The sequence below is a fragment of the Sander lucioperca genome, chromosome 5, assembly GCF_008315115.2.
Source record: "Sander lucioperca isolate FBNREF2018 chromosome 5, SLUC_FBN_1.2, whole genome shotgun sequence".
In the NCBI taxonomy this organism is placed as follows: Eukaryota; Metazoa; Chordata; class Actinopteri; order Perciformes; family Percidae; genus Sander; species Sander lucioperca.
This window is the reverse complement of record NC_050177.1, coordinates 40,088,755-40,116,135: the sequence shown is the minus strand read 5'-3', so window position 1 is coordinate 40,116,135 and position 27,381 is coordinate 40,088,755. Positions and strand designations below refer to the sequence as shown.

The 27,381-nt window shown below is 42.7% G+C and overlaps 2 protein-coding genes across 4 annotated transcripts in view; one reads left to right on the top strand and one right to left on the bottom strand.

The window, feature by feature from the left end:
• Positions 1-23,642, top strand: part of bcl9l (bcl9 like) — a 45,960-nt gene extending 22,318 nt beyond the window's left edge. Inside the window, exons 2-9 of one of the 3 annotated variants that reach the window (XM_036001404.1) lie at positions 10,633-10,706; positions 11,282-11,681; positions 14,683-14,805; positions 15,208-15,385; positions 15,553-15,664; positions 17,925-20,331; positions 20,428-20,682; positions 21,929-23,642. In XM_036001404.1, coding sequence (XP_035857297.1) covers positions 11,351-11,681; positions 14,683-14,805; positions 15,208-15,385; positions 15,553-15,664; positions 17,925-20,331; positions 20,428-20,682; positions 21,929-23,121 — 4,599 coding nt within the window. In that variant the 5' untranslated portion in view covers positions 10,633-10,706; positions 11,282-11,350 and the 3' untranslated portion in view covers positions 23,122-23,642. Of the gene's footprint in view, positions 1-10,632; positions 10,707-11,268; positions 11,682-14,682; positions 14,806-15,207; positions 15,386-15,552; positions 15,665-17,924; positions 20,332-20,427; positions 20,683-21,928 lie in introns of all 3 variants that reach the window. The other 2 variants (XM_031286960.2, XM_031286962.2) reach the window with 2 other exon arrangements.
• Positions 23,643-23,699: 57 nt separating this feature from the next.
• LOC116041109 (C-X-C chemokine receptor type 5) lies at positions 23,700-27,016 on the bottom strand. Its single transcript, XM_031286963.2, has 2 exons — positions 26,759-27,016; positions 23,700-24,998 (listed from the first exon to the last, which is right to left on the bottom strand). The coding sequence occupies exons 1-2, from the start codon at positions 26,783-26,785 to the stop codon at positions 23,940-23,942; spliced, it is 1,086 nt and encodes a 361-aa protein (XP_031142823.1). The 5' UTR covers positions 26,786-27,016; the 3' UTR covers positions 23,700-23,939.
• Positions 27,017-27,381: the final 365 nt, after the last annotated feature.

Sequence of the window (27,381 nt, the reverse complement as noted above, 5' to 3'; positions counted from 1 at the left end):
TGTCTTTCACTGGTTGAAGCCTGAAAATATTGTAAACAAATTAATAACATAATTAATGGATTAACTGGTCAGACTGTTGAGCTCTGTTTCAGACTGATACCTCCGGTTCAGGCTGGTCCTTATCCTCAACACGTGCCTTTTTCAGTCGCGGAAAATACTTTTCAAAACTCATCTGGATTTAAGCAGCAAACATTCAGTGTAAGAGTAAAAAATGACATAACATTATTTATAATACGTTTATTTGATTCACAGCTGCTACATATAGTGTTTTGACCTCGACAACCCGACTGCATTTTACAGCAAACTTGCGACTAGTTAACTTCCTAAAGCAGGCGCAATCGCAATGCAACGCTACCAAGCCACGTTACATTTTTCGAGAGGTGCACGTCAGGCTACGGCGTAGGGTCCGGCGACGTCCATGTCTCCACGGCGTAGATTTTACGCAGAAGTATATATCGCGCTTAACTGTCCCGTTCTTGTGCCGCATGTCAATTAAACGTACGTCCCGACCCAGAGCGTCGAAAAGTAACGCCAAGAGTCCCGACCAAGCGCGTCTAAATATGACGCCAAAGGGCTAGCCGCTTAATGAGACTTTTTGCGTCAGTAACAAACACCAAAGGCACCTGGCCAAGCGTCGCTTTTTGACGCTGCTGGGGGTGAGAATGTGTTGTCTGCACACACTGAAGGATCTGAATCTCCTCAGGAACAAATGTTTGCTCTGTCCCTTCCTGAAAAGGGCTTCAGTGTTGTGAGTCCAATCCAGCTTTCTATTAATTTGGACCCCAAGGTTAAGAGTGCGGATCGGGTCGCGTTTTTCTGTCCGAACCCGGCCCGAGCCCGACAGGCATTAAGATATTTATGTCCGAGCCCGACACAGTTAAAATGTCATTTTTTTCTCATACTAATGACACATGTACGTTTTGTAGGAAGGCATTCGGAAATGTCAACGGATGAGCGCATCAGCGCACCCGGGGCAACAAGCGCACGTTAACACAGGCGCGCACCTACATAATAAGCTTTTTTTTTAATAAAAGATTTGATATGCCTTATCGCGCTGATGTGACCAAGCCCGACCCGAACCCGAACATCATTTCTAAATATCTGTCCGAACCCGGCCCGGCCCGTCGGGTCCCGTCGGGCTCGGTTCGGATATCCATCCTCTAGCATGAGTCCACCCTCTTCACTTCCTCTCTCTGGATGACAACCAGGACAGGGGGTCTCCTGTTCCTCTGGTAGTCCACCAGCACCTCATTGGTTGTCTGACGTTGAGCTTTATGTGATTGTGGTTGCACCCTGTGACAAAGCTCTATCAGTCCTCTGTAAAAAAAAAAAAAATAGTCTCTAAGTGGAGACAGCACGTTTCTCCCTGGAAATGAGTCACTGGAATCATACATGTCGAATATAGTGATAACGTGGTTACTTTTTCATGTGTTTTCTCGGTAATTGTTCAGCTGTTTGTCAGTATGCGTGATGCGTGATTAGTCATAGGAGCCAGTGTGCTTACAAAACAAGCTAAACAAGGGTTTGTACATTTCCAAACTGTTTCAGCATGCTCTTTTGCACAGTGAGACTTGGCTCTTACTATCCATCCATTATGTCTACCCTCTTATCCCTTTTCAGGATTTCAGACTTTCACGTCTAGTTTTCACGTCAGATGTTGGTCATTTTTACCTCTATTCCTATCTATCTTATGTTAAAGGGCTTAAATGATCTGGCGAAGAAGTGCAATTAGCATCGTTGGACCCACAGATACAAATACATGAGAGCAACATATTTTATAAATAATATAAGTTGTTGAACATTTGTTAGAGAAGTGCAGGAGACCCTGTTTGATGAGGAAAGCTGCAGTCTGTTAGGCCAGCTGGAGATCTGCAACCTTGTCAACATGAAAACAAAAGCTTGAGCTGAAAATGAAAGACTCAACCTGCTTTGGCAGAAACAGTGTGACTGGGTAAGGGGGGGGAGAGAGAGCGAGAACACCTCCCTTTAGGGACATTAAGTTAGATTTTACAAGCTTGATCTTATTGCAGATTAATTGCACAGCAGCCACTTTGATTTAATTCATTATTTAAATGTCACCATAATTAAGCACTAATCATTTCTCAAGCCTAGGTGTTAAATGTCTTAGGCGAGTTGACGTCAGGAGGTAATGAATGCAGATGACACCAATTAAGTTTAGTGTTGGTTCACCAGGTGTGTCTGAACACCTTATAAACAACGATGAGAGGCGAACATGCGAGTTAGATTGTGTTTGTATCTGTGCTGCTGTTTAATATACAGTACCGTATAAAAAAAACCATTGAACACTTTGACAATTTTCTTTTTTTTTTCTTCAGTTTTACAGCATTGAATCAAACTGGATGTAATGTGGCTTTTTTTCCCGCTGATCAACAGGGAAAAAAACCTAAATATATCGAAGTGAAAACAAATCCTCACAAATTGAAGTAAATTAGGTTCAAAAGACAGTAGTTTACGCTCTACTATGACACAGCGAAGGCATCAACCAGTTGTTGCATAATAAAGTTTAATGGAGATGGCCTGTGTGTAATCCTGGTGTGACAATTTAGTTTTTTGATTAATAGTCATCAGATGAACAACTTGTACCCTCAGATTACTTAATTTGTTTGCTCAAGTTAATCATTTGTACTGTGTAGGGCTGCCACCTCTTAGTCGATTAGTCGACTAATCGGTCGTTTTGGTCTTAATCGACTAAGATTTCTTTAGTTGATGACGCATTTTTTATGCTTATTCATGCTTAATTACTCATTTCCAAGAAACTAATGAGCACATTTCTGGTAAGCACAAGATTTAAAGTGGAACTTTTGCAGGATTAATTGTGGAGAAACTCAGTTTTACAGATGGTTTAAAGCCCATGTTGCAGGTTAACCACCACTATTGATTAATGGGTACATAAAGCAACATATGTATATCATTGTTAAAAATGTCACCAAATAGTGTTAAAGGCCAGTTTTTACCGTTTTAGTCGTTTAGTGGGTTTTTTAACGCAATTCGGTGATGACGTCACGTTGGGGAGACGTGCCTCAGCCTAGTACTAGAACTTCTACTAGGCATCATGGGAGATCCCCTTGTCGGTAGCACCTACTGTCTATGGGTAGCACGGAGTTAGCGGCAGAAATGACCGAAAACGTGATGAATTATGGATATCAAGTGGATAAATCTTGGATGTAACAGTTTGGATTTAATGCTCAACAACCCCCGAAAAAAGGCACAAGTTCCAGGCTGGATAGAAAATCACCTGTAAAGGCTAGAAAGACACCAAAGACACCCCTGTGACGGCTAACTCGTTAGCTTTTAGCTGCAGCAATCAGTAAGTCTCTACATTTAACTGTTATTAAATTATCTAACTATGAATCAGAGGTGCCGTTTGGGATCGTGGACGATCCTTTAGGGTTCTGATTCTGACATTTGGGTCGGACTTTTTAGCGTTTATTTTTGTCAGTGTTTTAACCGCTTGAGGTAAGTTAGCCTACTACTAATGTTTAGCGTCATCTCAGCCTCGAAAGCAAACATACTGTTGTGCTGTTCTTTCTCTACTAAGCATCTATTCAACAAATTAATATGTACTGTATACATACCTTTTTGCGGTCGATGCTTTAAACGCGCATCTGATGTCAGCCTTCTCCGCACACCATGTGCTCTCCGTGCAGCGCGCAGTAACACGTGTCGAAAATAAACAACACGAGGCATCAGTGATAGTTTTTATTTCGCCTCTGTAATGTATGATGCCAGCAGACCCTTCTCAGCTCTCGCGTACTGTGTAATGAATGACAGCCCTGCAACATGGGCTTTAATTAACTACATTTATATTGTGCTTTTCTAGTCTTAACCACCTCTCAAAGAGCACAGCTCTGTCGATTACATCAACTAATCGATTAATTGACAAAATCATATAAGTGTTAGTCGACTAAGAATTTCTTTAGTCGAGGACAGCCCTAGTACTGTGAAATTATTATTATTATTATTATTATTATTATTATTATTAGAGTTGTAAGCCAGACTGTCCCATGTTACAGTTCTAAATTATTATTACTTTTATTCTCCTGTCTAAAATGTTCTGAAGCACCTTTTTTTTTTTTTTTTCCAGACTTTGCATCACAAATTGGGTCTTCTTGAGACTCTTCCAAATAAAATAGTTTTTGCTGCCTGTAAACAGCACTATACAGATAGAATGTCTTGGCTTGAATAGGGAAGCCTGCTTTGTTTGAGACTTTTAACTGTCTAACGGTTCAGTTAAACATTAATATGCTAACCAAAGATTTCTAGTCACGCTATCCCCTTGTCTAGCTGGGTCAAGGAATAAACATTCATTACATATTTCACTATTGATTAAGGGCACATTTGGTTTGACTAGTTGTAATCCTGTTCATTCATTGGTGTATTACCACTGCACAGAAACTCAAAACCCTCTCAAGTAAAAACTCATCCAGTCTGTTTCAAGATTTAAGGTACTTTATTGTCACTGAATACTACACTGTGTGAACACAATGAGATTACGTTGGTGGAAATCAGTGCCACACCAGGAAATAAATAAATAAAAACAAGATAAAAACCAATAAAAAAAAGATAAAAACACACATCAAAATGGGATTGCACATAGTGCCCGTATGATAGTTGGTAGTGCTTTCGTGACAGTAGTCCTTAGCAGCTACAGGTTGTATTTGAGTGTGTTTGTGCATGGAGAGAGGGAGGAGGGGGGGGGGTTCCTCAGTCTGAAAGAGGCTTTAGCTGTGCTAAAGTCACTGGAATGTTCCTTGTGGCTGATTACCTTAAATGTAGGCTCCATTGACGTGGCAAGCAGTGAGGATAATGGTAGTGCGAGGCCCATCTCCTGGTTTACAAAATGTTGGATGAGCCAACATTTACTAGAGCCTCGATGACTTGTACCTGCTTCAAAGTTCTTTTATTATTTTTTTATTTGTGACTCTGTGTGACACTCCTGTTGAACGCTCAGAAATAGCGCCCACCCTTACACTGAACAAAGTCAACCAACACTGTTGTGCTCATCTACCTCATGTAAATTTCAATCTTACAATTACAGTATTGTTATTAATATATTACCATTGCACTGAACTATCAGACTATACTGATATTGCACTATTGTCTTGTTATACTGCATACTTAACAGTACTTTTTTTATTAATATATTTCTTACTGTCCTTTCTGTTTTTTATTCTTTATATGTTAATTTGAGTGTTGTACTTTGAGAGCAAAGATTAACCAGAGTCAAATTCCTTGTTTGTTTACGCAAACCTGGCCAATAAAGCTGAAATTCTGACTTCTTCAGGTTTCTCCCCTGTTGATCCTATCAGCTGCAGCAGAAATGGTCACGAGTCTCCTTGATCTCTACTAGACTGGCATTCACTTTAGATAGGCCTATCTTTTCTTAACTGTCCACTCGAAGGTCAGCGACTTCGCCGCGTGATTAGTCGGCCTCCACTCTGTCGCACTAAGCAAGTGAGTCACACTTTGTCAACAGGAGCGACGTCTGACCGTCCCCGTTTTGAGTTAATGAGTGATGAAGTCCTCCAGCCGACCAACAAGCGCCTTTCTGTGCTGTGAGTTAATGACTAATTACAGCTTTGTGTTTACCATTACCTGTCAAGGTGAGTGAGCGGTACAGATGGTTCTGTAAGAGCAGGACAGCTGACCTGACACACTGCACCGTGTGCAGCGGTGGCATTGCGTCATGTGGCCAAATATGAAACCCCAGTGTGGAAATGTTGACACGAGATCTGCATTATGTCAGCCGCATATCTCAGCTGGATGTTTGTGAACGGGCTTGTGATGACTGTTTGGCCAACTATTGTTCACCAGCAACCGGTGTGGACGGGTCTTGTTAAGACCTGCAAATACTGACAAAGAAGGAATCGTGTACAACTAGTTTGCAGACTGCACGCAACTTCTTTGACACACAGCGAGGCAGTGGTGGAGGAAGTATTCCGATCCTTTTTCACTTAAATAAACGTACTAATACCACACTGTAAAAATACTCTGTTACGAGTAAAAGTCCTGCATTAATAATGTTACTTAAGTAAAAGTATGGAAGTATCATCAGGGAAATGTATTTAAAGTAAAAGTACTCAATGCAGAAAAATCCTCCCATTTTAGAAACTGGAAACGATCCAAACAACTACGCGTTTCATCAGATAATTATTTTAGTTGGACTTGTAGGCTGTTTTTTTTTTTTTTGTTGGGTAGTTACATTTATAATAAAACATCAGATTTTATGAACTACATGTGTTTTGTGTGCATTACATACATTACATTACAGTGCTTAATGTGTAAAGTAACTAGTAACTAAAGCTGTCAGATGAATGTAGTGGAGTAAAAAGTACAATATTTCTCTCTGAAATGTAGCGGAATAGAAGTAGAACGTGGCATGAAAAGAAAAGACTCAAGTAAAGTACAAGTACCTCAACATTTGGACTGAAGTGCAGTACTTGAGTAAATGTACTTGGTTGCATTCCGCCACTGCAGAGTAGCTGACCCCGGTTGCGAAGGTTAAAATCAGAAGCTGGGGGTTATGGACACAGGCAGGTGGTGGTGTCAGGAGAGCGTCAGCTTGCAGCTATGGACCTGAACCCAGAATGAAGCCTCGTGTGCTGGTAAGGCTCCACCATTCTTAAAGTTGAGCTGGAGTGCTGCTTGGATTAAGGCTGTCTCTAACATAGGGCTGGGCGATATGGAGAAAATCAAATATCACAATATTCTTTGACCAAATACATCGATTGATATTGCGACGATATTGTAGGGTCAGTCTATATCCACGACGTTCCACTTCCAGGATTGCTCCGGTGCCACCAAAAATTCTGCCGGATGTCGCTCTTGTCGCCCGGTGCCTTCCTCTTTCTTTGTGTTGTATTTTTAAACTCCGGTGGATTTATGAGGACTATGGTTAACTGCTCCTCAGATCTCTGCAGAGTAAATCCAGACAGCTAGCTAGACTATCTGTCCAATCAGAGTTTTCTGTTGCACGACTAAAACTACTTTGAACGTACACGTTCCACCAAAACAAGTTCCTTCCCTAGGCTATTTTGCAGCGGCTCCTTCCGGTCGCTTAGCGCCACCCAAGACGATTGTGATTGGTTTAAAGTAATGCCAATAAACCAGAGCACGGTTTTCTCCCATCCTGGAATGCTGTGTGGACTAGCCAGACCCTCCTCTGCAGCGCTGTGGAAGAAGGTCTGGCAATGCGAGACTATTGAAGGGATGACTATTGGGGCTTTCACAAAATATTGTTTTAGATAAATAATCATCAGTTATGTGGATATAATGACTAGAGGTCGACCGATTAATCGGCAATTTTTTACATAATCGGCATCGGCCAATATCAAGCCGATTAATAAGCAGGCGCATCTGCGGGCAGCCTAGTGTTAAAAACATGAATAGGCGACATTTTTTACAGCGCGCCCAGACCCAGACCAGCTGCCTCCAGCCCCTCCCCTCGTGAATTCTTGCGCAGTGTGTCTCGCGCAGCCACTTCAGGTTCGGACGCTACCGTTAGCAGTACCATGTTGCTGGTGTTCTTACCTTGGGATTAACTGTATTAATAAAACCACCAACCGTACAAAACACCGTGGCCACACCGCTGTGGAAGCTTCCCGAATATCATTTATCAGAGTCTGGTTGTTACCCCTGTCCGTGGCAGTCTCATCCACTCCTATAACGGAGTTAACTGGAGCTAACGGAGCTAACAGCTAACTGAGCTAATCGTTGCTAACAGAGCCTTCAGTTCTCCGTTCCTGTAGGCTATCCATTAACTGCATCTATGGACTCGAGCACGAATAAAACCCTTAATTTTATTAAATTGGCTGGATGAGTTTTAAATTACAACTAAGAGTTGTTTGAATGACAGAAATGTGCTCAGATAAGATCCTAATGAGTGCAACAGGACATGTAGCTAGGCTAACAGTAGGGTCCCCAAAACACAGATAAAACACTTACAAATGAACAATGATCTAACAAACAAGGTGAACAAGAATTGACTTTAGATAGCCCTAGTCTTATGTGATTCAACAGGAGTTAGGAGGAAATAGTGTTGAGATTAATAATATGTCACTTTCTGTGAAGCAGATTTGTATTCTCAGAAGTTTAATAAATGCTGCTAAGTGCACTAAACTTTATTTTTTCATTGAAAGGTTTATTTGACAATGTTTATTTTCTTCTTACCTGTTTCATTTATTTTATATATTTTTCATGCATTATTTATACAATATAGGCTACAGTATGTTTTTACATTACACATTTTTAAATGAAGTATAGGCTACAAGTGTAGATTGGTGAAGTGTTCAATAAATGTTTTTGTTGAGAAATTCTGTGTATATTAGTGTTACATTTTATCTTTCAAATAGAGGTTTAAAAACAAGCACATATCGGCCAAATATCGGCCAAAATAAATCGGCAGCATTAATCGGCAATCGGCTGACCCTGATTTCTAAAGATCGGCATCGGCATCGGCCAGAGAAAACCCATATCGGTCGACCTCTAATGACTAAGTGGGTAAAGGCAAATAATAAAACAGCTGGAACAGTCTGGTGAGTTCAGAAAATGACATCATTTTACTGTAATGCAGCCTTTAAAGCAGGAAAAGACAACACTTGTGTTACATACGATATTACAATATCCAAAATCTAAGACGATATCTAGTCGCATATATATGGATATTTATATTATAATATCGATATATTGCCCAGCCCTAACATTACCAGTTCAGCTAGAAGAGATGTGAGAGCTGAGGCTCCATCTGGGCTCTCAGGTCTGAGCTGGAAGAAGATAATTTTACTCGAGTAGAAGTAGTAATACCATAGAGTCGAAATACTCTGTAAAAGTATTGGAATAAAAAATATACTTAAAGTATCAAAAGTAAACATACTCATTATGCAGAATGTCTCTTTTCAGAATAATGTATGTTATATTATTGGATTAGAATCTGTAATTTGATGGATTAATGCACGTATGATTTTAATGTTGGAGCAGGTAAAGGCTGGTAAATTCTAATTGCCTTATCTATAATAATAACATATAATATCTCATTTGTTTATCATATTGTGTATTAATCATGTGAATCCAAGTAAGTAGTAACTCAATTAATCAAATGAATGTAGTGGACTAAAAAGTACAATATTTCCCTCTTTCCCCCTTTTTTTAACATTAATATGAGTTCCCCTAGTCTGCCTATGGTCCCCCAGTGGCTAGAAATGGCGATAGATGTAAACCGAGCCCTGGGTATCCTGCTCTGCCTTTGAGAAAATGAAAGCTCAGATGGGCCGATCTGGAATCTTCTCCTTATGACGTCATAAGGGGAAAGGTTACCTCCCCTTTCTCTGCTTTTCCCGCCCAGAGAATGTGGCCCGCCCATGAGAAAGAGAGAGACATCATGGCTTGAAAACAAGCGAAGCATGGCAGTTGGTCAACGCAGTACACACAGTATTAGGGGACCACTAAGGCCTATATAATTATTATTGAAATTATCTTTATTGGGTTTTTTCACAGGTTTCCAAGCAATATTTACATTGCCAACATTTTAAGTAATGGAAAACCAATATTGACATATGTTGCAATATACATTACATTAGATGTGAAAAATAAAATGCATGACAACAAAGAAATTATGAAATAAGGCATATTGAGAGGAGGAAGAAAACATAAAAGGGGGGGGGGGATGCAGGGCATAGATATACATTTATATTCTAGGTCTGAAATTACTTTCTATATGTTCTAAAAAGGGCTGCCACACTTTTTTAAATTTCTTATCTGAGCCCCCAAGGGAGCATCTCATTCTTTCTAATTTAAGATGTGCCATAACATCGGTCACCCAGCATCCAAATGGCAGTGGGTTAGCTGATTTCCAGTGCCAAAGGATGAGTCGCCTAGCCAGCAAAGGTGAAAAGGCTAGTCTAAGGTCTATATAAAAGCATCCAAAAAGCAGCATGTCATAGGACCTTTTAAGTAAAGTACAAATATCTCAAAATTGTACTTTAGTGCAGTACTTGAGTAAATGTAGTTAGTTAGTTACACCACTGACTAAAATAAAAAGGGCCTAAACTAAAATCTGTAATAAGCAGGTAATGTGTTTTTGCCTGCGTGTGTATACACTCTTGTGTGATACTGAGTGAGTGAGGAAGGGAGAGAGAGAGAGAGAGAGAGAGGGAGCGAGAGACACAGGTATTGCTACAGACAGTGTTGCGGAAGGTGTGGTGGAGTTTTTGTGGTTTGCAAAGTGTTTGGTTCTTCAGAGCTGCAGGTCCCTCCCCCAGCTCAAACTCTTTGCTCTCGGCCCCTTAAAGGAACAGTCACCTCCCAGTGTCTCTTTGGCCTTGCCTCTCTTATCACTCTTCTGTCTTTCTTCAGTCTTTGCTGATGGAGTTGACGTTGAGCCACATGCTGAGGGCACACGCACACACACACACACACACACACACACACACGCACGCACACACGCACGCACGCACACACACACACACACACACGCACACACACACACACACACACACACACACACACACACACACACACACACACACACACACACACACACACTGACATATAGCGCTGACTGTAAAGGTTGCCATCTAGCTCCACTGATGATATTCCTCTCTCGTTGTCCCCCAGGTCCATGTGTGGTCGGTGAAGCATCCAGGAGAGCAGCATGGCAATGTGTCAGTTGAGCGTCTGGTTGAGATGAGGTGAGTGAACAGGCTGAAAAGTTTGCTCTAAAGGCCTAACCTGGAACCCGCTGTCCATCATCCACTCAGAATAGGCACAATATAGGGCTGCACGCTACGAGGAAAATATGCCATAATGTTGTTAAAACGGATATTAAAATGTACTCCGTTCTGCTGCTTACAGTATTCTGCTGAAAGACAACAAATTGCTTGTTGAATTTAAAACAAATCAAAGGAAATCATGTCCAACATTCTTTTATTGAACAAATTGAACATTGAATTGAATATAAATGGCAGCACTAAAAAAAAAAAAAAAAAGAATGACAGTTACATTTTACATTTTACATTTCTTTCAACCAACACAAAAAATCTCTGAGTGTCCATCGCGATATGTTTCAGCCTTTCGCGATGTGTTCATTGCACAAGTTGATTTCCAAATTGCTCGTTGTGCAGTGGTCAGATTGTATTACTCCCAGATCAGTCCTTATGGAGAAATAATCTGAATGTATCTTTTAACTGTTGGGCCAATTGCAGAAATGTAGTCTGTAACACTGATGCACCTGATTTTTCTTCTCTCCATCAGTGTCGCCTGGAAGCAATGTGAGCACCACTGACAGACAGCTTTTCTCCATACCAGACCTCCACCTTAATCACCAGCCAGTCAAATGCACACGGACAATAAACTGGCCAATCATGGCAAGCAGGTCACCAGCGACGGCCGATCCCAAATAGCCAGTGTGACCCCGCAGGCTCAGCAGCAGCAGCAGCAGGGAGCCACTGGCCACCTGGGTCCAAAGGGTGTCGGTGCCGGGAGCCATGGAGTCAAAACCAACCAGGTTTCTCCCGGCAACCCTGGGCTGAAGGCTGTCAGCCAATTGACGAGCGGCGTCGGAGGGATGTTGAAAAACAAATCCAAGCGGGAGCGGAGCGTCTCCATCGACTCTGGTGAATCCAGAAATGCCGTTCCTCCAGTCCTGGAGGCAGATGCCAAAGGAGGTAAGGCACACGCACGCACAGACGCAACGGGGTCAGCGTCTGGGACATGTAGACACTGTGTCTCTATTCTAAGTATACAGAAGTTCACTTCCTTTACCTTCCTATCAGTCAAATCTTTACCCGAAATACCAGATTACATGCATTCACCTCCTCCACAGCAGGAAGTGAACGCAAGGACTGAGAGGGCAGAATAACTTGTTTTCTCTCTAGCTGAAATGCCCTGACCTTTCAGCGACGCGTCAGAATTTCCCCCTGGCTTTTGATAGTTTGTGCCATGCCCGCGCTGCAGTGACACTTCTCACATGAAACAGCATCTGGGCTTTCTGTAGTGCTCGGAGGGCAAGACCAGTCACGAGGCTGTGAGAAGCTAGTGAGCCTGGTGAGCTTGTTATTAAAGCAGTGAGTGAGCTCTTTTTGTGAGTGTCTTGGTAAATCTTTAAGCTCATGTGGTTCAGTGTAACGTGTTCGATTTGCATTTGTTTGCTGTTGATTATATATATATACATACATACACTTTTTTTTTTTTGTCTTGTCTCTCTGTCAAGAAGGGAGACAATAAGTAGAATAACATCGACAAACAAACACAACCTGAACAATTGCGTTTAACACGCATATAACAATAAGAGAGTAAGGAAAAATAAATTGAAAAAAATGAAAGTAAAAACACACAGCCCTATTAGCATTCAGATCCGTCCATTATTTTGTGTTGTTATGCTCCAAGAAAAAAAAACAAAAAAACACATTTTCCAAAACTTATCAAGTTTGTTTTTTGTTAAGTAGCATATCTTTACAAGAGCAAAGTAAAAAAAAAAAAAAAAAGTCATGCCATTTACGCCACTGGGAGAGCCCACATAGTGTTTGTTTCTTCCACTGCTGTTGCTGGTTTAAGGGTTTGTGTGTTTACGTGAGCGTTTGACTGCAGATGACAATGTGATTTTGTGAAACTCATCTGGGCTTCCTGCACACACACACACACACACACACACACACACACACACACACTTTGATACACTCCGAGTGAGAGGTGTGGTTCCAACATAAAAAGCGACAGACGCTGAATGAGGGAAACAGTGAAAGATAGGCTGGGTCATTTTAGGGTAAATCCCATTTGACCCACACACGTTCCTTTTAAGATATAAACCAGTGACTGCTGGTAACAACAACATTCACAGAAGAAGAAATGAGCTCTTTCATGCTGCCTCTCTGTGTCAAGGTAGCAGCCCCCCCTCTGCTGTCCTTTTCTGTGTATTGTCACTGCACACTTCCTTCCTTACTGTACATCCACACGTCTTTTAAGTCTGCGGTTAGCCACGCTCATCTGATGTGTTTGTTGGAAGGTATAGGTTTTTGTTTTTTTTTGCCACAAAGTCAGTAAGATGTTGATTAATGAACTTGAGAAATCGTCACTGACTTGTTTACAGAGCTTCTCTAAATACGTGACCACTTTTCTTTCCTGTCACCATTTGGAGTCCAAACCCCACAGTAGTATTTGCTGTCAGACGTTGGTTCTGACTCTCCTTCTTCAGGTCACCCTCTGGCAGTTAATGTCGCTACGTATTTCTTGCAGCTGTTTGCACCCATTGGCGCAGAGCAGCTTGTGCATCCACAAAATCATAATGACACCATGTGAGGAAGGCTCACGCTTCTCAAAACATTGCATCTATAGCAGATGTGTGTAGCGTGCATGGCATTTTGTTGCGAGAAGAAAAGAAACAATACGGAGACGAGCAGAACTGCAAATGATTGCAGTGTTTCATGAGTATTTTTGATCATTCACATGTGAAATGTTTAGTTAATCTAAGAAAATATGTTTACAAGTCAGCTCAGGCTATTTCCGTGTATGGTGTTTTTCCCCTACGTGGTACCTGCTCTACTCAGCTCGGCTCGGCCGCGGTGCCCCGTCCTCCATTTTCCATTGCAGATTTAGTACCGCCTCGTGCCTGAGGCGAGCGTGGCTGGTCGTCATTGCGACGCCGCAGGAAACTGCCGTGACACACAGAACGTCTAAGGTGTGTCGTTTTTGATTCTCAGCATGTGGCTGTTTGCCAGAAGACACATTTTGTTTCAAAAGAAGCTGGAGGCAGCAAAAAAACCCACCGCTGGCTAAACTATTTAAAAATGGCGGTTTTGTTCAGGACAGCCCCGTCTGTCGCTAGCAATGATGACGTGGTGATTAGTGATGATTCTCTCTGACCAATCAGTAGTCTGCAGATTTTCACGTCACCTTTTGGTATCGGCTCAACTCGCTTGGAACCTGGTACTAAAAAAAGTACCTGTTAGCAGGTACCAGGGACTTTTTTTCGTAATGGAAAAACAAAAAAAGGCGAGTAGAGTCGAGGCGAGTTGAGCAGGTACCATGTAATGGAAAAACACCAGTATACTCACTTTTTGCACAGGCACAAAGAGCACAGGTTTAAGGTGATTCTGCCATTTGACATCCTGTTAACATTTAAAGTGATTTGTTACATTTGTCAAAGCAGCTGTAGATTCTATAACTTCCAGCAAGTAAAACAAAATGCATTAGAACAGATAGTAGTACATTATCTTCTGGCTGTGTAAAATACAGTGGTGGGTTAAGACCATAAGTGGTGGAATGATTACAACAAAATAGCATTGGTGATACCCTTTTAAAGCAGTGTTTCTCAAACATTTTTCAATATTGTACCCCTTTTGAATTTTTTTTTTTTTAAGCCAAGTACCCCGTTTTAGGTTAAAAAAAAAAAAAAAAAGGTCTATATAAAGAGGCTAGAATCCATCACTTAAAGCATTCATTATCATAGTATAATAATTATTTTAGGAATTATGCAGGACATATTTTTGACCCACAAAATTTCACGTACCCCCTGCAGTACTCCAAAGTACCCCTGTGTCACTTTGATGGGGGTACACGTTCCCCCATCTGAAAAACACTGCTTTAAAGGGACGATACTATGATAGTTGTTTAAGTGTTGATGTGTGTGTGTGTGTGTGTGTGTGTGTGTGTGTGTGTGATATCCTCTAGAGGGTGTAATGCGCAGTAAGCGGCGCTGTGTTCTGGAGAAGAAACAGCCATATAGCGGAGATGAATGGTGCTCTGGACCTGACACAGAGGAGGACGAAGACAAGCCACACACTGCGACCCACCGTGAGTCCGTCTGTCTCCACAGAGGGGGAAACACATTGCCAGTTGCTGTTGTCTGAATGTAGCACAGTCCTCACTGACAATAGTGTCAGTGGGACCACAACTTTGATGGCCACGTGAATTCCACGTAGTAATGCCCTGCCCCCGTCTCAATGTTATTGTCTCTGAAAACAACGGGTTAAAGCCATTAATTGGAGCCGTTTTCAGATCCTGCACACACACTGACAGGAAGAGGATGTCCTTTTGGAGTACTGTACTATTCCTTTCCACTGAGTGGACTTTACATGTGTTTTAGCTCCATCTAGTGTTTAAGTGTTGTAGCCAAACGGCTGTACTGGTATTACAGTGATAAACCAGGATACCACTGTAGTCAAATGAAAACCGCGTGCTGCTGATTTTCCTCAGGAGAGCGTGGGCTGGCAGCTCCTATCCAAGGGCTCTCTGATCGCCTGTCTGCAGGGCCCGTGTCTGAACCTGCGGGTCCCATCATGGGATGTGGAGTGGGACCAGGGCTGAAGACGGAGCCTCCTCCTCAGCCTTCACAGCAAGTGGTGTATGTTTTCACAACCAGCCTAGCCAACAGGTGAGAACTGTTTGCAGGCCCGACATGCAGGTGATCCTTCACATCAGAAGTGGAGATGTCTGAATTTTCTTTGTCTTATCAACCAACCCATTTGTTTTTATTTTTAACACTGAATGATGCAACTGATTGAACAGTTTAATTATAGCATTGCTCTTTCTGTTTGACAGTGCTGCAGATGCAGTATTGAAAGGACAGACCGATTCCATCCTTCTCTTTCACCAGCAAAATGTTTCACGCACCAAGTTGGAGCAGGTCAGACATCCACAGCTCAGTGGCAAAGTAAACAAAAGTTTGTGTTAAACCACGAGGAAGTAAAAGTGTTTTTGCACAGTAAAGGCCACAGATGCAAAGTATGTGGGGAGGTTAATTTGTTAAGCTATTTTCGTCCGAGAAACCTCCTTGTTCCTGTTTCCATTAGCAGTTGTTATGGCTGCTGTGAATGCTTGTAGAACAAATTGAGAAACTGGAGTGCACTATGTGTTGTTTTGGCAAATGAACAATAATAGACAATATCAAAATCAGTAATCCGAGAAAGTGAACATTAATATACACTACCGGTCAAAAGTTTGGGGTCACTTAGAAATGTCCATTCCACTCCATTCCAGACAGAATACCAGCTGAGATCAGGGCAGCAGTTTTCAGATTACATTATGTGCTTACATAATTGCCAAAGGGTTCTCGACTGTTGTAGACAGAAGTGGCTGAAGAAACCCTTGAAATTCCATGCTTTTTGGTCTAAACGTCATACCCAAATTAAAGGTGGTACAGCTCCCATATACTTTGACACTCTGGGGTGAGCCTGATATCATTGGAAAGGTAACACTCTCAAGTTTTTGTTAAAAGTTTCAGGGTGATTCTAGGCTTCTTACTGACACAGAGTTACAGAGGCTAGAATGGAGGTTTTTTTATTTCCGTCCAAGTCATACATCTGTAAAATGATTAGAAAACACTGCTGTAAACACATCTGACAGGTGACAGACAACACAGGGCATTAGCCACATGTCTCAGCTTACTACAGAAAAAACCCAGAAGCCAAAAGACTCAAAAATGGATTTTATATGATTTCTTTTCTACAGATATGTCTGTTTTTTTTATTTCCATTTAAAAGTGCAAAGAAACAAGCCAAAAAACTACAAAATACAACACTTCTCAAATACACAAACACCCACATCAGTCACCTTTCCAATGATATCAGGCTCACCCCAGAGTGTCAAAGTATATGGGAGCTGTACCACTTTTAATTTGGGTATGACGTTTAGACCAAAAAGCATGGAATTTCAAACATTTCTTCAGCCACTTCCGTCTACAACAGTCGAGAACCCTTTGGCAATTATGTAAGCACATAATGTAATCTGAAAACTGCTGCTCTGGTTAAAAAAACAATGCAACTGATCTCAACTGGTATTCTGTCTGGAATGGAGTGGAATGGAAATTTATAAGTGACCCCAAACATTTGACCGGTAGTGTAAAATAAACAATAAATACAGAAAACAAGATATAGACAAAATGTCTGTTTAACATAAGAAAAAAGAGGCAGAATGTGCAAAAAAAATAATATAGTCTGTGCAATGTGCAGGTGTATAGTTTAGTGTTGGGGAAGTTACTTTTAAAAAGTAGTGTTTGCTTGTTACTCGTTACTTCTTAAAAGAGTAATCCGTTACTTTACTTAGTTACCACCTATGGAAAGTAACTTTTTACTTACTCGTTACTTTTACGTTACTTTTAAAAGCAGGGGTCTCTAGCAGAGACTGAAGTTAATTATACAAAAACTGTCTTTGACCATAAAGCCAATCTCTATTTTATCAGTGAAGTGTCTGAACTACACTGCAGACTGGATTCTCTACTCGCAGAGTGACGGCTGATTCATTATGAATGAGTCCAGCGCGGGTTGAATGCACATCAGCAGGTCATCGGCGTTACACGGTGTTAGTGTATACTATGTAATGTCTGTATCGACTTGTACTGGTCGCGCAGCCACGATGGTTCGTGCATTGTCGTAGACACATGCAGCCTCTTTTCTGGAAATCCTTGCGTGTCCGTGCAACCGACACAAGTCCACAGCGGTCCGCTGCGTGTATGTATGAGCCGGTCTCCACCGCATCCATCTGTGAGGCTGTCAGCTTTGTGTCTGCCTGGCTCAGAGCGCCGTCTAGCAAAAAGCCGACAAAGCTTAAAACGCTCTCAAAAGTTAGCGTTGGCTGCTTCTCGCTTGCCATGATTGCTCTGCTACCAGCCTCTGTCACGTCCCATGTGGAGCTTGTGAGCGCGCAGCTGCGAAGGCAGCGTCGCTGTCAAATCTGTCCCTGGGAAAAGTAATGTTGCGCCAAATTGAAAAAGGAACTACGTTTCGTTACCAAATTTTCAGTAGTAGCGCGTTACACTAATTTTTACCCTAAAAAGTAGCTACGTTACTTACAAAGTAACGCGTTACACCCAACACTGATAGTTTATATACTATATAATAACTACAACTACTACTACTACTGGAAATAACTAATGTAATTGTTTCTTCCCCCCCACCCCTTTTTGTCTGCCACAGGGCCACCCATCAGGGAAGCTTCCTAACCTATCTGATAAGGTAAACTCCAGCAGCTCTCCACCCACAGGCACCCCTAAATCCCAAAGTGGAACTCCGCGCCCAGCCTCTGCAGGTGTTCGAGGCCCACTGCACCCTGCAGGGACACCGTCATCAGCAGGACACTCCGATAATGAATCCCCTCAGACCAGACCTGGCGGAGCCTCCAGCAATAACATCATCGTCGCCCATAGGTCAGAGGGAGGGAGCACGGCCACACCCGCAGGCCCAGTCCCAGGAACTGGAGATGCAGAGGGTGCAGGGGGTATGTCTCTTCCAGTTGCTGCTGTTTCTCCCTCGGGGAGTCCCTCCATCCTTTCTGCACACCTACAGTGTGACACAGGCCAGAGGAGTGGCCCAGGGAACATGGATGGTCTTTCCAAAGAACAGCTGGAACACAGGGAGCGTTCCTTGCAGACTCTGAGAGACATAGAGAGGCTGCTTCTCCGCAGTGGGGCAGGTCCGGGAGACACAGGAGGCTCCAACAACAGTGCTAGTAATAACCCCTCCAACCTAAATAATAACAACAACAGTGATAGGAGCAGTGTTCTCGAGGAACGTGACAATGGTACTAATAGCTCTGGAAATTGCAGTAGTGGTAATATGCTATCGTCAGCCTTGGCTCCGATGGGAGGAATGAAGAAATACGAAGAACCCCTCCAGTCCATCATTTCTCAAACGCAGTCCCTTGCCGGACCTGCCCTTGACAGCCCTCACATGGACTCTCACCATAACCTACCACAACACCCACATCACCAGCTCTCTTCACCCGGGGTCGACATGGGTCCGTTACTTGGACCAGAAGGGCTGACCCCAGAGCAAATGGCGTGGAGGAAACTCCAAGAAGAATACTACCAAGAGAAGAGACGGCAACAGGACATACAACCCCCCACACATCCGCAGCACTTTAGAATGATGACGGAGATCGGCATGCACGGAGGTCCCATGATGATGAGAGGACCCCCTCCTCCCTACCACAGCAAGCCCGGAGACCAGCAGTGGGGTCCTGGCAATATGATGGGAGGAGGAATGGGTGGGAATGCACGAATGATAGACATGCACCAAGAGGGACCCCGCGGCCCAAGGTTCCTGGGACAGATGCAGAGAGGGCCACCTGGGGGAGGCAGTTTTCCTGGCAGCAAAGTGGGAGTTTTATCAATGGAGGGTCTAGGACCGCAAAGGCCCACCAGGCCGGGGATGATTTGGCTCGATGAGATGCCCAACAACATAGGTGGTGGAGGTCCCTTTCATGGCTGCTACCCTGGTGGACCTCCGCAGCACTTGCAAGGCGAGCCAGAACATATGATAACACAAGAGGAAATGTTTCGCCTCATGGAGAAACGGCAGATGCAGGGGCTTCCCAGGTACGAACTTGACAGATTAGCTAAACAGCAGCAACAGGGCAACCTGGGGTCGAGAATAATGGATCATCCCGGGGGCCTAGACTTTCACAATTTGGGAATGGGCCGGGGTCCACCCTCTTCTCGAGGTGATCCTATGGACTTTCCTGGTTCACGGGAGATGATGGGCTCTCCTGGTGGGGGTCCTCAGATGAGAGACCTGGTGGACTCTCCTCTGGGGAGCAGCCTCACAATGAACATGAACCCACAGATGAACGTTCAGCAACATCAGCAGATGATGCTATCTCAGAAGCTCAGAGGAGGTCCTGCAGGAGGGGGGCCTTTAGGTGAGATGTTTGGCCCTGGAGAGATTTCACGAATCAGGGCTTCACAGAATGGAAGAGGAGGAAATAAGGGAATGATTTCAGGACCTGATGGCCCCTTCCAGTTTCCCAATCATGGTCCCTTCTCTGGAGGACAGGTGGAAGGGCCCTATCTCCAACAACCTGGCCCGGAGATGTTTGGGCCTGATCAGCAAGGCCATAATCCAATGGGAGGTACATCGCGGCTTAGTCATATGCCGATGACCGGAGGCCTCAGGGGAGTAGACCTCGGTCCCAGGCACCCCTCTGACCTAGCAATCAATGTTAACCCCCTGACCTCTCCTTCAGTACCTCGTCCTCATCAGCTCAAGTCTCCATCCCTCAACCAAGAGCCATCTCCTCTTCTACCTTCCCCCTCTGCCCCAGGACTGAAGTCCCCCTCACAGATCTCCTCTGCAGGGCATCACCCCACTCTTCCCCCGGCGTCTGTCACTGGGACTCCTTCTACTTCCATGAAGTCTCCCCAGATAATGGGGTCTTCCAACCTTGGCTTGCACTCTCCGTCTGCCTCTCCTGGACAACTCAAGTCCCCTGCTATGGCTGCGGGCTCCCCAGGGTGGGCATCTCCTAAAACGGCTCTTCCAAGTCCCGGCGGTCCAACCAGTGGGAAGGTAGTGGGCAATGGAGGAAGTAGTTCCACTGAGACAGGTACACTCAAAATCCAAGATGACGTTGGATCATCGTTAATGCGCCTCCTTGTATTGCTGTGACATTAATCCATTCTTTTTTTAACGTTCTTTACAGGCCAATCACTTCCCCCCAGGAGTTCCAACTCTACGCCCATTAGCCAGCCAGGCTCTATGAATCCTAGTATGCCATTCACTTCCTCTCCTGATAACCCTCCAACCCAGAACCCTTTATCGCTCATCATGTCTCAGATGTCAAAGTATGCCATGCCCAGTTCAACTCCTCTCTACCACGACGCAATCAAAACAATTGCCACTTCGGATGATGAGATGCTGCCAGATCGACCTCTTCTGTCTGGTGTCAGCATTGGAGGTATGAAACAGGGACACATTGTGACACTGACAGAAAACACCTCATACAGTTCGGCAGTGTGTAGAGAGGAAGCAGTAGAATAGCCCTGGTTCAGTGTGACCTTTTGTAGAAACGGCCAGGCCATCAGAGAAAGATTGACTGACTGAATTAATAAATAAAGTGTCTCAATTCTTAAAGCCTTACACACTGGGGGCGTGACGAATAAACAACAAGAAAATGCTAAATAATCGCATCAAAACTATTCATACTGGCAGCGATGTGAATTCGCAACAGCTGTTCATTAAAATGTTCCTATATTCACGCCTCACGCCAGCTAATCTACCATGCTGTTGGGACAGGTTTTCTTTTGCTGTTGTTTTTTTTTTAACAGTTTTTAATTTTACTTTTTCACATTAATATATGATAGTTATACAAAAAGCAATATACGGTCGAGAAGCCGAAGCAGGAAAAGCTAACGCTAAGCTACTGTAAGCTATTTCATCGAGTTTCCTTTTAGCCAAATACTCTGAGTGAATTTAATTCCCTATGGTGAACAGTTACGCAGTGTAGCCACAGACTGTAGAGTGCCATCTATACAGCCCACATACAGCCTATTATGATCCTCATAAGGAAACAACGCAGCGTGATTGGTTGATGTCTTTATTTGCGGTGCGATAGCTCGAAAAATTGACTTAATTTCAAAAGAAATGACATTGCTTTATCGCCGCGTAATATTCACGGTCTGTGTGAAAGTACTCTTGAGAAAAACAATATACAGTGAAAATATATTGACATGCAAATTAATCTCACACAAAAAAAACGTCCATAGTGTGTAAAGGGCAGGCCTTAAGATCTATGTTTTCTTTCTTTTTTTATGTTTTTCCTATTAAAAAAACGTTGGTAGGTGATATTATACGGTAGCCAACAGAAGACAAATATGAAATTGACAAGTTAAGCCGGTCAAATCGCTCCTAGCTTTGATTTGGCTTTTTTGACTGTTGCACAAAGTCAGTCCCGCTGCTGTATAACAATAGCACATGACAGCCAGAGGAAGGAAAAAACACAAATGATCTAAGACTCTATTGGTCAAAACCCAGTCATGTGCATGGATTCCTCAGCCTCAACCCTCATATTATATAGTAGTGCTGCTGAAAAATATGATTGAATGATGCTATGATGAGTATGATGTTAATTTTTCATAAGTATAATTGGTTGAGAAAAAGGTCATTCCATTTTCAAATGTTAACAGTGTGCGTTTCATCATCAGGAAACATGGGGACCCCCCAGACCTCGCAGATACTCGTCTCCCAGGGCTCCATCGGCCCCCACAGTGATCCACAAAGCCCCATGGCTATTGTAAGCCAAGGTCACCAACACCTGCCCCATGACGCCTCAGGACCCGTGCTTTCTTCCCCAAACCACATGGGCATGCCTGCCATGAATTCTGCCATGATGGGAGGAGGCGCACCTGACGGAATGGGGCCCTGCAACGTTTCGCCCATATCTCAGAACCAGATGGTAGGCTTTTCTCGCATCCAGCCCCCACCGCATGGGCCCATGCACTCGCCCATTGGAGGAATGTCACATCACTTCTCTCAGTCCAATGAAGATATTCTACCACCTCAGCAGTTACACTTGCTTAGAAAAGGTCATCCTCACCAGCGCCCCTCTCACCCCTCGGACTCATTTGGCCCTTTGCCCATGGGGGATGGCCCGGATCTAAGCGAAGTCATACGGCCCACTCACTCAGGGATCCCTGAGTTTGATCTCTCCCGCATCATTCCTTCCGATAAGCCCAGTAGCACTCTTCAGTATTTCCCCAAGAGTGAGCCCCATCAGAATCCACACCAGGGGCCACTTCCCCAGCAACCTACTCCACAGCAGCTCCTCAAACAGCTGTCTTCTTCTGGGCCTCCACATAGCAGCGGCCCTTCATCCAACCCCCACTTAGCAAACCTACAGAATATGATGGCTGAACAGCAGCTGCCACCCCACCCTTCACACGGTGGATTACGCCAAAACATGGGCATTCCTCAGGGGGGCGCAAGGGGTATGGTTTCTGGCGTGGGCATGGGCCCCATGTGCCCGCCTGGACATATGATGGGAAGGACAGGCATGGTGCCCCAGCAGCAACTCCAGCAACAGCAAGCCATGATGGCCAACAGCCTTCTCCACCACCCTTCCAATCCATACCCTGGCATGATGCCCTCCCAGCAGCACTCACACAATCTGATGGCACAGCAGAACATTATGATGATGCAGGCTAAGCAGCGAAGCATGTCAATGCCAGGGGATCCATTTGGTCCCCAGGGTCCTCTAATGTCCCCTCAGGGTCCCATGATGGGCCCTTCCCACCAACAGTCTGGTATGATGGGCCCCCAGTCTCTCAGACAGCGGGGAATGTCTCTGGACAGTCCGATTGGCTATGGCCCCGGGGGTATGGCCAATATGCCATTCTGATGCAGCTCACATAAACTGTTAAAAAAAGAAAAAAGAAAAAAAGAAATGTGTCCACTAGGTTACCTTCCCATTGTGTCCAAATATTTTCTTTAATGTTATTCTTCCAGTTATTTGAAAAGAGGAACTGTAAAAACAATAAATCAGTGATACTCTCCAAATTTTGAATTTCAACTGATTCAAAAAAATTGAACATCTAAAAGCACTGTAACAAAGTTCAATAACAAATCAGAAGCCATTTCCTAAAATACTGTAAAATATGTATATTTCAAAGATGTGTGTATTTGTTGTGGAAACAGAGTGGCAGTCAGGAGAGGAGTGCCTCAAATTTCTATTTGTTTTAATATCATTGATTTATTTTCTCCAACTACCAAACTGTTGTGCAAAATGAATTATATATATACATATATATATAATATATACCTGCTGTATATAAGATGCAATTTGTGATTGTTTGCAGTTGTTCTGTATAACAGTGTTTTAATAGAAGTCTAAAAATAGAATAATACTGATCTCTATGGTGGTTTAAGTTTGGGTTATTGTGTCAATTGTTGTTTGATACCACTGACAAGGAGACACGGTTGCTGTATAATATATGAAAACTTTATTAAATCCAATTAGCAGTAGCTAAAGTACAAGCAAAAACAGATTTCAGCAGATGCCAACAATATACATTTTTTTTATTGACTGGGTAAATAAAACATCTTTTAAATGCAATCAAAGTAGCAATTGGTACTGTCGGATAACAACGTTTTTCATCATTACAAATGAAATACTGTTGTACACAGGCATTTTAGTTACAGCTGACATTGTATACAAGTTTAATAGATGTGGATGGTGCTGGTGGTGGTTGCTCCATCAGAGATGGACGCTTGACTGTGACTCTGAGCTCTGATGAAAGGTAGGCAAACACGGCTGCAGCCCAATTTACAAAGTAACTTTATTAGCTCATTGCGAAACCGCACCCCAACAAAGGCATACAAGAACGGGTTCAGGCAACAGTGTGAGAGACCCAGGCTTTTGGTCACATCGAGGGCTGGTCGCAGTAGGACATACGAGCTACAGGTTTTATATACGATAACACGCAGGTCTACCATAGTTTCGATTATTAAGGTGATATTATAGGGTAGCCAACAGAAGAAAAAGACGAGAGTGACGAGCAAAGCCAGTCGAATCGCTCCTTGCTTCGATTGGCTTTTCTGACTGTTGCACAGAGTCACTACCACTGCTGTGTAACAATAGCACATGACAGCCAGGGGAAGGAAAAAACACAAATGATCGAAGACTCGATTGGTCAAAACCCAGTTGTTTGCATTGATTCCATAAAGATGATTGGAACAGGAGAGCCTAGATGAATTTCTGGCTTCTTCCTTCACAGAAAGAAACACAGCGTTGGGTACTGATAAACCCAAACACACCAGCCATAATGTAATGCACGTGAGGTGCACTGTTCTGGGACGTCGACTTTGCATACTTGGAATAGCATGAACGATGGCCAAATACCGATCAAACCCAATGCAAGCTAGGAGGAAACTCCCACAGCGGAAGTTAAGGTTTTTCATCAGGCCCATCAGCCTGCAGAGAAACTCCCCCATCAGCCAGCCAGTGGCACTGTTGACTACATCGAAAGGAAAGGTAAAGAGGAGCATGAGGTCAGCCAGGGCGAGGTGCAGCAGGTAGATTTCAGTGATGCGCAGGAGGCGCCAACGTCTCAGGAGGACAGTTATCATCAGGCCGTTCCCCGCCACGCCCAGCAGAAAGATCAAGCTGTACAGCAAGGGTTGGAACACGACGTTAAAGGTCTGCAGGCCAGTCCCCTCATCTTCACAGGCTGTTTCCACGTTTTCATAAGCGTAGTCTGATGAATCTGTGCCTTCCAGCTGTGAAATAAAAAGAGGAACATTTTCCTTTTAGTTACCTCATCGCAGTTTGAGAATAACTTAGTGTAATGTGGAATAATACACAATTGTACACTCGAATCATTTGGGCATAATTCTAATAGCTGTTGTTCATTATGCAATGAAAAATGAATCATTACATGAGCTTATAGCTCTACTTTGATTTGTGTATTTTTTTTCTTCCCTGTGGCATTCTCAGTCAAATTATTACTGTAGGCAGGAAATGCAGATATAGGCCAGATTATTTTCACTTCCCCTTCTCGTAACTAGGAGATGTTTTTAAGGCAAATATGCCAAAATATCCTACTTTGGCTGTATAATAATAAATGAATACTAATTACTTTTTACCCCCAAATCAACAACAAAGTTAACATTAGATCAGGTGGAGAAATCACAGCTATTAAAACCTGACTTGTCACTTTAACGGCTGCTGGTCCAAAAAAAACTAAGCTCTTCTAAAACTGTCATTTCTCCCATGTTTAATAATGGTGTTAAGTCAGTGACCATGACAAACAGCAAAAATATATCCATATATGTTTATATTATAAAAGAAAAATATGGGTACAAATGTGACGTTGTACAAACATTCATAATCTTAGCATCCTCTTGAATTTCATTGCATTGCAGTCATATTAGTAGCAGAATGTACTCTGTGCTACAGTAACTCTGGTATTTTCATGTAACTTCTAGAAAAGATAATATATAAGAAAAGTATCGTGAATATAGCTTAATATCATCAAAAGTATTTTATATCTGTTTCCCATCTTAGAAATGAAAAATTCTGTTTGAAGAAACAAAACTTTAAAGTTCCAAAACTATAAACTATAAACTAACTAGAATTAACATCTTATCATTGCTGCCATTACTTTCAACATTTCTATTGGGCCTAAAGTTCATAATGACTACTACACTGCAACCTGTTCTTATATCACAACGCTTCCTCTACAAGTTTATACATTTGAGTCATATTACAAACTCATCGGACCGATTTGAAATTAGAAATAATCACATATAATTGCATTATCGTTAAATGATATAATTTTAACCTTTGACATCGATCAGTGCGATGATGAATCGCAAGTTCCTTGAAGCCTGTGATTAGAGAAACAGAATATATCACCCTGCAGTGCTCTCCTTTCATGACAAGCATATATGATGTATTAGGGAATTTCTTCCTCGCTTATTTCCCTTGTGAGTCAACAGGAAAGAAGCAGTGTGCACCCATGTAACAAACTCACATCTGTTTAGATGCATTTCTACAGTTCAGTTAATTCAAGCTACTATAGTGTATCAAATATGTTGTCAAGTTTAAAAAAAATATTGTACTTTAATCTTAATCATAAAGAGAAAAGAAGAAAAAAAAACATACATGTTGCCGGTTATATTAAAATGACTTGCTTTAAAATGCCAGATGCTGCAGCAGAGAGAAACTGTTACGGAGTTATGCTATACTGTTTTAAACAGTACATTTCAGCTACTGGAAGCTTACTTATTACAGCTACGTGCAGTTAAAGGACATTTGACAACAGACTAAATCACAGTAAGACTGATCCTGTTGCTTTCAATGACACCCATTATTTTAAGTGTATAGAAATTACAAACGGAACACATGCTACATTTGAATGTCTAAAATTAGATTTTGTTTAAATCGTGCCCGGCTATATATGCTAGTATAACAAAGACCTTTAAGAACATCTACAGCAATTTAACATTCACTTCAACAATTCTTAATGATGTCTTACCAGTGGAAAGGTAACTGCAAAGGCCATGTGGGTGAATCTTGGTCACTTGAATGTATCTTACACTGCCGTAGTGAAATGTGTGTGTATAGCCTACTTCCTCTTAGTGCTGGTTCTTCTATACTTGCTTTGCTGATTTCTGCGTTGGGGTTGGTTGAAACTGCGAGTCAAAACGGACCAAAGCTTTAAATACTGTACCAGGCTTTCTATAGTAAGCATGAAAGAGCAGTAATGCAAGTCCAAGTAACCACACCCTACAGTATATTGTAGCATTGGACAAAGGACAGGCAATCGTACTGAACTAGTCCGATTTATTTGGGTAGTTTGGCATGCAACATCCAGCCATCCTCTAACAATAAGAATAAGTTGGTGTGAGATTACCATAAACATCATCTTAAACCGCATTCCGACCAAGTAGTTACAGGAACGTACTTATAGGAAAAGTCCACTTCTAAGCAGATCTAACTACTCTCCCCCAAAACTGTTTTTACCATTTGCATAACTAAAATGATGCGTTCTCCCCGTTAATTTCATTTTATTTAATTTAAGTTACAGTTTGCACATTTAATATTAAAATAATAACTAAAAGGGATATTTTTTGCCACGCCATGGCCTGTGGTAGGAGG

Coding starts and splice junctions, on each gene's coding strand:
- LOC116041109 (XM_031286963.2), bottom strand. CDS start 26,785: ATGGCCTTTGCAGTTACCTTTCCACTG. Junction 24,999..26,758: donor TTGCAGTTACCTTTCCACTG/GTAAGACATCAT, acceptor TTTATTTCACAG/CTGGAAGGCACAGATTCATC.